This window comes from Astatotilapia calliptera, chromosome 3, assembly GCF_900246225.1.
Source record: "Astatotilapia calliptera chromosome 3, fAstCal1.2, whole genome shotgun sequence".
NCBI lineage: Eukaryota > Metazoa > Chordata > Actinopteri > Cichliformes > Cichlidae > Astatotilapia > Astatotilapia calliptera.
The window spans coordinates 19,919,392-19,934,007 of NC_039304.1; the positions used below are offsets into that span (position 1 = coordinate 19,919,392).

A 14,616-nucleotide genomic window follows, 5' to 3' on the forward strand; every position below is an offset into this window, starting at 1 on the left:
GTTATAGAGAACTGATCACAGAAACACAAACACTTACCTGTGGGGCATAACAAATGCTTCCGTTTGGTCTCTGTTCAGGTTACAAAAGTTTTGACTTATACAAACAAGAAAAAACAATAATAGTAGTTCAGTAAATTGTTTGCACAGGGTGAAAAACAGAGGAGTGAGATGTCAGGATGTTTTTTGTTCCGTGTGTAATTGTATTTTAATAATTATTCCAAACCTTTACCATTATATGTACTCATGTTGCTACAGCACCTTTACAACTTGACTGCATAATGAGTAAATACACAAAGCACTGCCATAAACAGGGCAGGACTGGGACAGGAAGTCGGGCACCTGGTATTTTTGGTCCAGGCCATACATCTCTATAATATACACATATCTATATAACAACAACAATAAACCATGTGTTGCTTCGTCGTGTTAAATACCTCACTTATAACGGGACCAAATTGTCAGCTCTTCTTTGTACTAGGTTTAATAGCAAGAATAAGACATTAGAGTTAACAGGTTTTTAAATGGGTTTTAGAGCAGTGGGTTGATGTGGATGTGCGTGTGTCTTTGTGCATGCATGTGCCTGTAGCCCTGAGGCAGTCCTCAGTTCGTGCTGGCCTCTGGCAGGCTCAGCTTTTTGGGTGTGGGCACTCTGCCTGGTGCTTTCGTCTTCTTTCTGCTCTTTTCAAGGGGGTTGTTTCTTTATCCATTATGCTTTGTTGTGCTTTGTTCTTTTTTCCCCATTTCCTCCTTTTTCTTTTCCTTTCTTTCTTCTCCTTTCCTCTTCATGATCTGCACCTCCCAAATGTCATGTCTGACACTGTTACACTACACATGTCTGTGTAGGTTCTCAGTCATTGAAGTCACGTTTGTCTAAGTAGCTTGAGGTGGGAAAGTGACAGGACTTGTTTCTTGAAGACGTTTCACCTCTCATCTGAGAAGGTTCTTCACTTCTAAGGTCAAATGTTGGAAAGTCACAGACTTTAACCCCTAGTGGGAGTGTCCCTAGGAGGGTCGCTGACTCACTACTGATCATGGGCCTTACAGTTTTTCTCCATTGGTTTGGCTCATTTCTTGAAACAGAAATTACATTCTCAAAATAACATGGACAAACCTCCAAACCTCTTGGCAAATGTTCACAACAGAATGGCATTTCTCATTCATTTTATCAAGTGGCAAATGCCTAAGTACATGTCTCAATTGTCTCAGTGCATCTTTGCAAATGATTAAGTACAAGTAGCCTACAGTTATACAGTTAGCCCACATTTAGCACATTTTCCAAATGAATAGATCTTGTAGATCTAAACTGATTAGTTGATTCTCAGTCTAATGATCATTCTCTCCAAAACATGTCAGCATGATTTCATTGTATAAGTACTCGCATGCACAACTGTCTGTTCAATTGTCAAAATTGGTCAAGAACATAATACCATGAATACCATATATGAATTTCTTTGAATATTTGATAAATTGATGACAGTCATTGACAGTCAGGTGAAACTAGACTAACGAAGGGGGAGTGTCACACACAGGTGTGTTCCATGATTGTGTGCTGCCAAATGCTGCCAAACACAGATATATAGAGCTTGACCAGAGCCAGTCCGAGGCTCTGAACATGGATAGACAAGGCCAAGCAAACGGACAAGGGGAAGTTCTTCCTCAAGGAAGAAGAAGAAGAAGAAGAAGAAGAAGAAGACTGAGAATGCGTGGTGGAGGAATAGGGGGAAGAGGCCGCAAATAATGCCATCACATTGCGACAGATCCGTGATGCCATCCTTCAGGACAATCATATATTCCAGAATATAAACACAATAAGCATCTCCACAATAGACTGGGTTTTGAAGAAGCATCAGATGACAATGAAACAAATCTACAGGGTACCATTTGAGAGGAGCTCTGACAGAGTGAAGGAGCTGCGCTACCAGTATATAAATGTAAGTCAGTTACTGGTTGTCTCTCATTATAACCTTACCTGTAATCACAGTAAGCAGTAGTTCACTTATTTGGTTTCAATACCTCCTTTACCTGATTTCAGAATCAGTATTTGCTTCATCTGACTTCAACAATTTCAACAGAAACCTGCAGTTTACTGTATGATACAATTCTCATTATAATCCTTATTTTGTTGTCTCCCAATCAAATCTATCTAATATTGTAGGTTTTACTGTAACATCTCAGTAAGTCATCAGTATTTCCCACTCCCCTTTCTATCAAATACCCTGCAGTACTTCCTCATAGGCCTATCACTAGTTTAGAACCACTGGAGCAGTGGCCTGTAGTATATTGAACCTGTGGGGGAGAACATGTAATTGTCTAACTGTAGTATATGACTCTTCTGTATGAGTGATTTTATGTTCTTTACTCTATTTTAGAGAATAATGGCATTGGAAGGATATGAGACCCCTCACATCCTGGTGTTCGTGGATAAAGCTGGCTTCAACCTGGCCAAGGGCCGAAGACGTGGCCATAATATTATTGGCCACCGGGCCACAGTGGATGTCCCAGGTCAGCGAGGGGGCAATATAACTATGTGTGCTGCCATTTCTGAGAATGGTGTGGCCACTCACATCCCCAGTCTTGGCCCATACAACACACACAAGCTCCTCATCTTCTTGGATCGCCTTTATACCGATTTTATCCCTGAAAATGAGAGAGGTCTCATAGGGCCTCACCTACCCATTTATGTAATTGTGTGGGACAATGTCAATTTCCACCATAGCCCACTCATTAGGGGCTGGTTTGCAACGCATCCAAGGATGGTCATGGGGTTCCTACCACCTTACTCTCCTTTCCTCAATCCGATAGAGGAGTTTTTCTCTGCTTGGAGGTGGAGAGTGTATGAGCATCATGCTCAGGATCAGCCGTCCCTGCTCCATGCTATGGACGCAGCGTATGACGACATTACAGGAGATCAATGCAGGGGACCAGACGGACAACAGCATGTAAATAATCAGGAGGGTGAAGACAGTGGACAAGAGCGGGAGAATGAGTACAGCGACCACTGAATAAGTCCTTGTTTTTTGATTTTGTGTTCATACAATTTACTACTGTAATGTACATTTTCTTTTTACATATGTATAAAACTTTCTTTGCGTGTGAATAAAAAATGGTTATAATTTCCTTGGTTGTGTGAGTGCAATCTGTGATGTCAAACCTTGGAGGCTAGTCTTTTCTGTCCTCTGCCATAGTGACAAAACACCTAAACATTTTGTATGGCAGTACTCACACAATGCCAAAGGGACGATGCATTTTGGGGGCACTGACTATTCAGATTAGAAAGAAATGTAGTTTTGACACATGAGTGAACTGTTTTAGGGGAGGTATGAGCTTTTGCAGGTGGACCATGTTGTTGTGATCAACCATCCAGGTTTATTTTGACAAAAGCACCAAGAATAATGAGAATGTCCGATCTGTGTCGAGAAATGAGCCAAAGCTATTGAGAAGGATCTTTGCCATTTTGGAGACACTGACTGTTTAAATGAGAAAGGGATTTAGATTGAAGCCTGAGTGAACAGTTTTGGAAGAGATGTGAGCTTTTGCAGGTGAGCTATAGTGTTGTGCTAAACTGTAAGAGTGTTTTGCCAAATGATCTTAGAGTTTTGAGAATGTAATTTCTGTTTCAAGAAATAAGCCAAACCAATGGAGAAAAACTGTAATAGAGTTCGAGAATGTGACGTCATTTCGGGGGTAAAACCGCAAAGGATTTTACCTTTGCGCGCTATTATTGTCTTATAATAGCGCGCGAGCTATTATAAGACAACAATCACACAGAGATAAACAGAGACACAGAGATTGGCAAGAAGCTGTTGTGTTATTAACTACCATAGCCGGTCACATGACAGCCATGGGAAGCCGACGGGTGAAGAGATCGTTTTTTATCGGATTCCTTCATGGAAGAAAAATTGTTCAAGTCATGTTTCCAAAGTCACGAAGAGGCAACGGAGGGCCTGGATTGCGGGGTAAGTCCCGAGACACACTGAAATCCCTTTCACTGGAAAGAACAGTGACTGTCGCTGTCCCCTCTCTCTTCCAGTACTCCGGAGCGAAGAGACAGACAGGGCAGCCGGGGACGTCGCCAGGTTTTCTGTGCCCCGCTCCGATTTGAGTGGATTTTAATGCTGTCGCTGATGCCGCTGGACTTTTAGTGTTGTTTTTATGTTTTAAGTTGGGCAGCACACTAATGTCTTAGTCCGCTCTGTATGCTCGTATGGGTCTAATCCTTTCACTCCTTTGATTTTTTTTTTCGTCGTACCTTCTTTTTGCCTTTTCATAGCGGCTAAGATGAACAGGCACATGGTTAAATACATGAGTGGGGCACAGGAAGGTATTGGCAAGAATACCAGAGGTGCAAAACACCAGCTACTGGTAGACCGAGCAGTCAGCTGAAACTGCAAGACTAGCCTGACCAACCTGTGCACTGCCTGGATTGATTACAAGAAGGCCTATGACTCAATGCCCCACACCTGGAATGCCTAGAACTGTACAAGATCAACAGGACTCTGAGAGCCTTCATCAGGAACTCAATGGGAATGTGGCGGACAACATAGAAGCCAACTCCAAGCCCATAGCACAAGTCACCATCAAGTGCGGGATCTACCAAGGAGATGCTCTGTCCCCACTGCTGTTCTGTATAGACCTGAACCCCCTCAGTGAGATCATTAACAAGACTGGCTACGACTACAGAATGGAGCAGTTGTCAGCCACCTCCTGTACATGGAATACATCAAGCTGTTTGCCAAGAGTGAACGAGATTACCAGGATGCATAGCAATGACATCGGAATATCGTTCGAACTGGAGAAATGTAGTCCGATGATAACGAAGAGAGGGCGCGCTCTTCCCAGCAGGGCCGAAACACAGAAAACATTTTTAATTTTGGTGCGTACCAATTAATACATGTAGGTACTCATTAGAGTTCTAGAGCAAAAAAAAATAATGTCAACCCCTGATTTTATGACTCTCCACAGGATTTCTCTAACATGTGCGCACACACACACAATGTGTGTGTTATTTATTATATCATTATACAGTATATAATATAATCTGATATAATTACTCCTAACATTATATATTAGTCATTAATATGTAGTAGTAGTAGTACGGTGTGGTGTTAATCATCAAATAAAATAATTAATTCAGCTTTATCTAGGATTAGATAATGCTGGTATTTGTACATGCTGATGATGTGATTGTACAGATGTTTTGTTATCTTGTGCATGTGTAATGGGACTAATATTAATATCTTCCAATTTTGTCCTTAGAGAGAAGCATAAAAGATGCCTGTGTTGAACGTGCAACTGGCAAGTGCAAGAAAATAGTGAGTGCCTTTTCTTACACTTGAAAAGGCTAATGCACAGGCTGAGCTAAATCTGCCTCCTCACGGCCTCATCACTGAAACACCAACAAGATGGGGGTCTGTACAACAGATGATTCACCTGGTGCTTGAACAGAAGAAGGCCATATCACAGGTCCTGAAAGCAGACAGAAAAAACAGGCACCTGGTACCAACTGACTTGTTTGGATTCGGGAGACAGACACTATCTCTACTTTCAAGATTAGGCTTAAAACTAGAGCAGATGCTCTAGTTGATGAAGACACAGACTTGACGAAGGACATAAAGAGAGCCATCCTCAAGTATTTAAATTAGAAGTACTCAGAACCTGCAACTGATGACCTTCTGGATACGGCCTCCTTTGTCGAGCCACGCTTCAGATCATCATATATAGCTGATGACCGAAGAGAGTTCACAAAAGCAAGAAATTCAGTCACTGCTAGAGACGGAAGCTGTGTTTGCCACAGAGTCACCACCATCACACACAAGCACAGGAGCTGCTGGAAAAGCCCAGAAAGAACCCAAGAGGAGTAAACGATGTCTGGGCAGCTTTTTCAAAAAGGCTCTGCTCAGCCTGGCCCAGCTGCCCTCACTGACAGAGAAGTGATTGAAATAGAGCTTAAGAGTTACCTGCAGGCACTGGATGACGAAGGAGACGCTGACCCACTGGACTGGTGAAAGCTGCACCAGGCTAATTTCCCAGGGTGGCAAGCCTAGCCAGGAAATACCTTTGCATTCCTGGCACGAGTGCCCCTTCAGAAAGGGCATTCAGCACCAGTGGTAACATAGTAACATGCCACCAATCTGCACTGACTGTTAACAAACTGTTCCTGGCGAACAACCTCTGATTTGCACACAAGGACCATAAACACTGATGTTTTGTTTGTATTTGTGCTACATATTGCAAGTTTGAAATTTGTTGTTCGATATTTAACAGACAAGAAACCTGTTAAACTTATAGGGTTTTCAAATATGTGCAGCTCTACTTTTTGTGCGATATAAATAATTAATCAAGACAGCAGGAAGAATTGTAATGTTTATTTATTTACACTTTGCACTTTATTTTAAACAACTTAGAATTTTGTGTTTTAGTGATATTTTACCTGCATTTTTTTTATTCAAAAATGTTTGTGCATTTATCTTCATTTTTATTTGTTATTTAAGAATTTTGTTTTACATTGTTTGGAAAAAGTTGAAAAGTTTTGTAATTTAAACATTCTTCTTTAAGTTTTGCACAATAAATGTTTTCAAAATGGCATTCTGTACGTTTTTGAAGTGTGTTTATTATTCTGCAATGTATCTGGTATCCAAGTATGTTCAGTCATTTTGAGAAGAGATATAAGATAGATATATCACAATATATCGTTACCGCACATGCTTCGAATTATAATGCGACATAGATTTTAAGCTATATCACCCAGCACTAGGAGACGCCCCCTAGGACAGCAACATCACCTGATGTTGCTTTCATCTATCACTACGGCCATCTTCTTCTGTTTGTCTACTATGTCCGGTTGATTAGCCATCACAATGTTGTCCGTCTGTATCTGGGAGTCCCACAGGATCTTAGCACCCTAGGGGGTGTTTCCTATGGGCTGGGCAATATAGACTAAAATCTATATTGCGGTGATAGATAGATAGATAGATAGATAGATAGATAGATAGATAGATAGATAGATAGATAGATAGATAGATAGATAGATAGATAGATAGATAGATAGATAGATAGATAGATAGATAGATAGATAGATAGATAGATAGATAGATACATAAAATGTTTATCGTTTAAACTTTCATGGCTGCAGGAAAATATTCAGTAACTTTGTGAGCGCTTGCTTATTTTCCAGCAAAGATCTGAAGTTGAACTTGTGGCCTTAAAGATTTCATTTCAACTCTGTTGAGGTAGAAATTGTGACACCTTGTGGACAAACACTAATAGTGCAGGTTAGTGCTTTACAAATGCTTTACACATGGAATTCTATTAGCATTGCATTCCATATAAATGTTAAAAATAATATTTCAGTGTGTGCTGGTTATTACAATAATTGTTTATATTCATCATTTCTATAAACATATTATATCTTAACAGTATTTCCTGAAAACCGTCTCTTGTCCTGTCATTTTCGCATAACATTTAAATTTACTGTAAGGGATTAAAGAGCAGCGGGGAATACGTTTCATCACAATAGATGTCCGTCTGTAACTAAGTTTAAAGATGTAAATCTTGAAAATCATGAAAATCTTAGAAATATGGTATCTAACCAGACTCTTACTCTGGATGGCATTACCATGGCCTCCAGTAACACTGTGAGGAAACTTGGAGTCATTATTGACCAGGATATGTCCTTCAATGCACATATTAAACAAATATGAAGAGCTGCTTTCTTCCATTTGCACAATATTTCTAAAATTAGAAATATCCTGTCTTAGAGTGACGCTCAAAAACAAATTGATTCATTTATTACTTCTAGGCTGTAATTCATTATCAGGAGGTCCTAAAAACCGAAAAGCCTTCAGTCGATCAAAATGCTGCAGGAAGAGTACTGACAAGAGAGAGCATATTTCTCCTATACTGGCTTACCTTCGTTGGCTCCCTGCAGAATTGAATTCAAAATCTTGCTCTTCACATACAAAGTCTTGAATAATCAGGCCCCATCTTAATGGTCTTATAAACCATATCACCCCATTTATACACACTATGCATTAAATCATTACTTATTATTAATCTCTGGCTCTCATCATCTCACCAAATCAGCAATCTCTTCTCACTGCCCTCCATTAATAAACTCACCTTCATAATTTGGAATAACGCATCTCTCCCTCTTTTACAGTGGTCCCCACTCCTGTGAAGCTTTCTCCCTGCCATTGTGGTGACCATAGTGACCCCTGTGCTAAATCAGCTTTTGCTTAATAGAAAGAAACTGTTTTGGGGTCCTCTTCTGTTTCCAAACTTTATCTTTGTCTTTGATCTCAGGCTCTAATATTGTGAACCAAACCATATTCTACAGACTACGCTTTAAAAAGACAAACTGTAATTAATTCATGCACCTTAAGGAGGTGTTTTCCTGCTGACGTGGGTGAAAACTGGTGATGAGATTACAGACTGACATGTTTTAATCCTTGCACAACAAGTGCTTTTGACTCTTTTCTTCTCTCTCTATTGATATTTGTTTGTACTTGTCATAGAACACAAAGCATTACAGCAAATACACAAAACCAAACAATGAGAATAACCGTCACAGTCCAATTCTTAACGTTTTCATTTTTAAGCACTATGTGGGGAAAATACATCACAAATCATTCGTCAGTGGTACGATTAATGCTGCATCCACTTTTTGCACTGATTTTTGACATAAACTGATATTTTATCTCGTTACTCAAAAAGTTATTCAGAAAGATCAGCAATCGTCTGTCTTCTGATTCTACTTGACTGATAAACATGGCATTTAAAAAAAAAAAAAAAAAAAAACAAACATATTTACCACTTTATATGTCCCCAAAGTGTTATTCTACTTCTACATCTACATGGTGGTCTTTCTAAAAGATATCAGCCTGTTTCAAACATGACTGGCATTTTTCTTGAAAATGTGTCAATTCTACACCAGATGTCCTTTTTAAAGTTTCATGAAAAGTCAACAGGAAAATTTATAGCCATACCAAAGACCTTATGGGAGACAGTTTGGCCAAAAGGTGGTGCCCTGCATCTACTTGACTCTTACCTACTATATTAAAACCTATTAGAGACACATTGCACCACACATAACATTTATTCATTGTGTTGCTGGGGCCAAACCTGTGGAACATCTGGACCAAGTGGCACACAGACAAAGAGTAACAAAGAGAATAGCATTACCAAGAGAGGGAGGCTCAGGTTTCACAACAGTGCCAGAGCAGCATGTGCAGTACAGTACATGATGATGATGATAAATGCCAGAGCCAAGTGGAGCTTTTTTGAGAGCATTTATGTTCTCATAACAACTCTTGATGTTTTGCTGATATTACTTAATTGATATTTTCCACGTGACTTCCAACAGCCAAAGCAAAGTTCATATCATGTACAGAGAACAATGAAAAAGAAAAAAAAATGTATATTTGCACGGACTAAAAATATGCACAAAAATAAAAAGGGGCTGAAAATGGCATGCCTACTATGAACTTATTCTTTGCATTGTTTTCAATTTCACACCTGAACTCTGCAAATTAAAAAAAAAAATTCCTGCTTTTAAAAGGTTTTTAGTGTTCAGAGATAAAATGGTATACAACAAAGATGAATATTTCAATTAAAAGTTGTGACAACATAATGTCCATTTACTTTTCAATAAAGTTTCAGTCCCCTCCATGAATCGCTACCTTATCGTGTTGGAGAGGTTTGTGTGTCCCAGGGAACCCAGGGGGTTTGTTGTCAGGGAGCTAGACCCCAAGGTAGGGGTCTCCCATGGCAAATTGGTCCTGCACTAGGGACCAGACAGGAAAGGGGGGTTGCACTGAATCATAGTTGTTATTAACCTCTGTCTCTCTTCCACAGCATGTCTTTTGTCCTGACTTCCTTCTCTCATCCCAACCGGTCGCAGCAGATAAGTCTGGTTCTGATGGAGTTTTTTTTCCTGTTAAAAGGGAGTTTTCCTTCCCACTGTCATCAAAGTGCTTCCTCATAGGGGGTCATGTGATCGTTGGATTTTTCTGTAAAGAGCCTTGAGGCAACTATTGTTGTGATTTGGCGCTATATAAATAAAACTGAATTGAATTGAATTTAGTTAGGCCATGGGAGGGGCTCGGAGCAGCTACTCCTCCACATTAAAAGGAGCCAGTTAAGGTGTTCTGGGCAGGTCCCACCGGGAGGAGGCCCTGGGATAGACCCAGGACACGCTGGAGAGATTATATCTCTTGGCTGGCCTAGGAGCACCTTGGTGTTCCCCCAGAAATTACCAGTAACATGATCTAAATAAGTGGTGTGTTTTTAACACAAGGAAGTCCTATTTAATTACACAGCATCAGTACTGCCTCCTGCATGCATGTCAAACAACATGTGTCAGATAGAATAATTTATATTTATTTATTAAAACACTTTATAACCAGAAATTGCTTAAAAGTACAAGATTCACTGCCACTAGGTTGTTCTGGTTAAAAATAGCACCTCAAAAAAAAATCTATTTGGCTAAAGACCGGCCACGTGGGGAGGCAACCCACAGGGAGGAGTGCCCAAGGGGTGCCACCAGTTACACACCCGTGACGTCGCACTGCAACCTAAATGCTGCTTTATAGTTGTATCCCGGTGTTTACACTCACAATGCTTAAGAGGGAACCTCACCAAACGTGTCTACTCACCACAGCCAAATAATTTTCTGGGGAAATTAATCCGATCTGCAACGCAAATGTTATCGTCGCCATCTACGACAGAAATGAGTCCCAAACACTTAAATCCTCTGATTAGACAACTAGGGGAGGGGTGAATCTTCATGCGGCGTTCACAGACACCACGCAGGAAAAGAAGATCTACAAAATCAAGCTCACTACACCTGCGTTATGTCCTCAAACAAAATGCAGACATGTAAATGTAGTTCATAAAAACAGACAGAGCTCCAGTCTAATGAGATGCATCTTATTCAGTGTATAATGTTTATGTTCACCATTTCCCCCTGTCAAAAAATAATAATATGTCGAATTATTATATGCACTATATATTTTTATAGTGTGCTAAATAAAAAAGGTCAGCAGTTAAGACTTCCGGATATATTTTTTACAAATAGGTCCCTCTGACACATTATTATTATTATGTATTGTTATATATCATTATTATGGCACATGTCAGAGTGTCACAGTAAAGATTAATAAGCCTAAATAACCAGAGTCCAGTTTTTATCTTCTTGTTCTTCGTGGTCTCGTCTTCATCGTCTCCTCAGCAGCAGGAGTAGCACTGTGTGGATGATGGACGTGTTTGATCCCATAACAGCAACATCCGCCCTGAACACCACCCGGATGTCACCAGCTGAGCAGAAGCAGAGAGCAAAGCTTATAACGGTAAACACAGAGGAAAGTTACAGAATCTGGTCGGTTTGAGTGGAAACAGCATCAGCACAGAGATTGATGATTGATTCGTCTGACTGCAGGGCCGATCGATATACTGTACTTTATTATATTTTTATTATTGAAATGTGTTAACGCCAAAGAAATTTCTCAGAAAGGCGAAAGTTGCACATCTTTGACTCTTTACAGATTCTGTTCTTCAGTTTACAGTGACGCTCTTCATCAGTGTGGACTTCCCTCTGACATTCACCTTCACAGACGGACCCACCTGTGCTCCAGGTGTATTCTCCGCCCACAGGTCCTCCTCCTGTTACCTGGAATGTCGCGCCTCACTTTGGCACACAGTCTTGTGCAACCGGAGAGTTACAGCCCCGTAACTGAAAATCACGTGATTTTAGTAAATGAAACCAGTAACCTGTGTGTCCATTGCCGCTCACCTGTGGAGATAAACGTGGCAAAGATGGGCAACAGCGAGACAAAGAAAAGAACGACCGCAGACTACACAGGACCCCAGAGCAACCAAGCGAGAGTTAAAAGGAGCTTAACTTTAAATCCTCAGAAGAGAAAACAGTCCGTCCGACTGAAAAACCGCCCTGCTAGTATAGATGGAAGCACCGGGCTTTGGGATGGTTTTGATCCCTCAAGGCGCAGATACTTGGAAACTGACCTGGACCTTTACCACGAACTGCAGAACCATCTGGAAAATGCACGGCGGAGGATGAGAGATAAGGGCAAAAAAGACGTTTCTGGAGGTCTGGACGCCAATTTGGTGACTGGAGAGGAGAAATGTTACGACCCAAACGACACCACCCTTACATTTGTTGAAGGAGAAGATGATATGGACTGTAAGTAGTCAAAGAACCAAATAAATACTTTCAGATTTGACAGCATGGGCTTCAAGGATTTTTATAAGTTAAGTCTTCCTTTTTGTCTCATAGTTGAGGGCAGAGATTATAAATCTCTGAGAGCCCGGATGTCCTGCGGTCATTCTGTCACCCCCATGTCTCTCACCAGCTGGTGTCACCATTTGTTGGACCAGGTACCACATGTTTATTATTAATCAGATTCTGAAGTATTAGTATTAGTATCCATCGTCTCTCATTGTCCTTCTTGCACATTTATCTTCCCAACTTTCCACATAAATTATGAAATTTATTTTACATAATTTAAAATCTATTTCTAAATCATTTCTAAATCTATTATAAACTCATTGGCCAATTTGTTAAGTACACCTTGTTAGACTTGCTTTTGCCTTCAGAGGTTTTGAAGGCAAAGTTTAAAAGAATATAATTCGACACGGTGGAAACATTCCTTGGATGTTTTGGTCTATATTGACTCAACAGCATCACACAGTTGCTGCAGATCCCGTGATGGGAATCTTCCATTCCACCACATCCCAAAGTACTGCATTGAATTGAGCTCTGGTGGCTGGTTGCAAAATGGGCAAGAAAATAGCCCACGTGAATTGTGGCCTCAGTTTCCAATTCATAGCTGGCAGGTGTGGTCTTCTGCTGCCCATCTGCTTCAGGGTTCAGTGTGTGGTGCACTCAGAGATGCTCTTCTGCATAACTTGGTTGTAACAAGGGTTGTTGCCTTCCTATCAACATAACAAAGTTTGGCCATTCCCCTCTGACCTCTGACATCACCAAGATATTTTCTGATGCTCACTGGATATTTTCCATTTTTTTATTCTCTGTAAACTCTAGAGTTGGTCAGCAGTAGATCAGTCCGTTTGGCACAAAAACCCATGCCACTTTCAAAATCCACTAAATTAAATTTCTTTCTCGTTCCGATGTTCAGTTTGAACCTCGGCAGCTTCTTTTGACCATGTCAACATGCTCAGATGCAATTAACTGATTTCTTTTTGATCCCTCAGGGTGAGAGCCGATTTGTGTGCGGCCAGCCTGACTGCAATGCTGAGTGGTCACATGAAGAGGTCTGTAAAATGGCTCTTCTGACTCCTGCAGAAATCAAATACTTTGAAAAAAAGATGCTCAGCAGCACTGTCATGAATTACCTGGAGGTCAGTGATGTAACAGCAAGCCGTGGGAAATCGTGAACACAACATCGGCGTCAGGGATGTGAGGAATGTGGGATCCTGGCTGTGCCTCAGCCTAAGCCCATTCAAAAAGGGGCTTACTGGTGGTGCATGATGGCACTAAGAGTAAAAACATTTCCTGTCCTCGCTGCAGGGTGGAGCTCTGTTTTGCGTGCCTGAGGCTCACTGCAGACCGTGCTTCACCTTCTAATGCTTGTTCACTGGTGTAGCTCGAGGACAACCCTTTAAAGCAGGCTGTGTGGGCTTCAACATTTAATGGTTTGATTTTGTGATTTCAAGAAATGAAACACGTTTTGTACTTTTCTATTATTTAAAAATATCTTTTGGATGCTGTTTTTCTCATTTAAATGGGATAAGATAGATCGACTCTTATTAGCCGCTGACAGTATTTGAAAAAGGCTTGAAAACTGGTTAGAGACTGGAACCAGCTGCGTTTCCAGTCCACTGTGACTTTTTTATATTTTCTCTCTGATGACCTCACTCTGACGCTGCTCTCCTCTCTGATCTAGCCACAAATAAAGAGATGGTATTTATTAATTATAACAACAACACAACATTTTTTTTGCTATTTTTTTAAAGCAGTGAGAGAAGAAGTTAGAATAAACATTTGTGGTAATTTAGCAAAAACTAATTTTTACTAATAAAGAATATTGGTTGTTAAACTAGACCTCGTGTTCAACACAACCTGCTTGTGTCTCGTTTTCAATATCCCTGTGTGTCTGAAAGCATAAATACATGTATGAAGACAGTATGGACATGTGTTTGACAGTTTCTGATTAGCCTGTGAAAGAGGACATCACTGCTTTCAGTTTTGTGACACAACATTAACCTGGGAAATCACTGCGTCCACTTTCTGGTAAACATAAAGATTGGGATAAAGGGCTGCTTCAGAAATTGTCTTTGGTTCATTCAAATGTTTAAGCATTATTTATTTTCCTTTACTTGTTTGATACATATTATGCTGAAGCATTTTTTCTTTAATTGTTTGTCTTTAACAACTTCAGGCATGTGCATCACTGTGCAAAAGTCTTGAACCACTATAATTTTTGCTCTCAGCTTCTGTTGGTGTGAGCCAAACTATATTCTACAGGCTGAGATTTAAAAAGCACAAGTTTAATTCAATCATGTTCGTGTTGGGTCACAGCACTAGGAAGCAGCAGCTTTCTGCCAAACTGGTTTCAAAGTATCTGTCAGTTTGCCAGCAGG

The 14,616-nt window shown here is 40.4% G+C and overlaps 1 protein-coding gene across 2 annotated transcripts; it reads left to right on the top strand.

Moving 5' to 3' along the window:
• Positions 1 to 11,288: 11,288 nt before the first annotated feature.
• LOC113018845 (uncharacterized) lies at positions 11,289 to 14,289 on the top strand. Of its 2 annotated transcripts, none has more exons than XM_026162250.1 (4): positions 11,289 to 11,345; positions 11,555 to 12,196; positions 12,290 to 12,390; positions 13,228 to 14,289. In XM_026162250.1, the coding sequence occupies exons 2-4, from the start codon at positions 11,671 to 11,673 to the stop codon at positions 13,408 to 13,410; spliced, it is 810 nt and encodes a 269-aa protein (XP_026018035.1). In that variant the 5' UTR covers positions 11,289 to 11,345; positions 11,555 to 11,670; the 3' UTR covers positions 13,411 to 14,289. The 2 variants fall into 2 exon arrangements, with proteins under 2 accessions (XP_026018035.1, XP_026018036.1); XM_026162251.1 differs by lacking the exon at positions 11,289 to 11,345 and adding an exon at positions 11,384 to 11,450.
• The last annotated feature ends 327 nt before the right edge of the window (positions 14,290 to 14,616 follow it).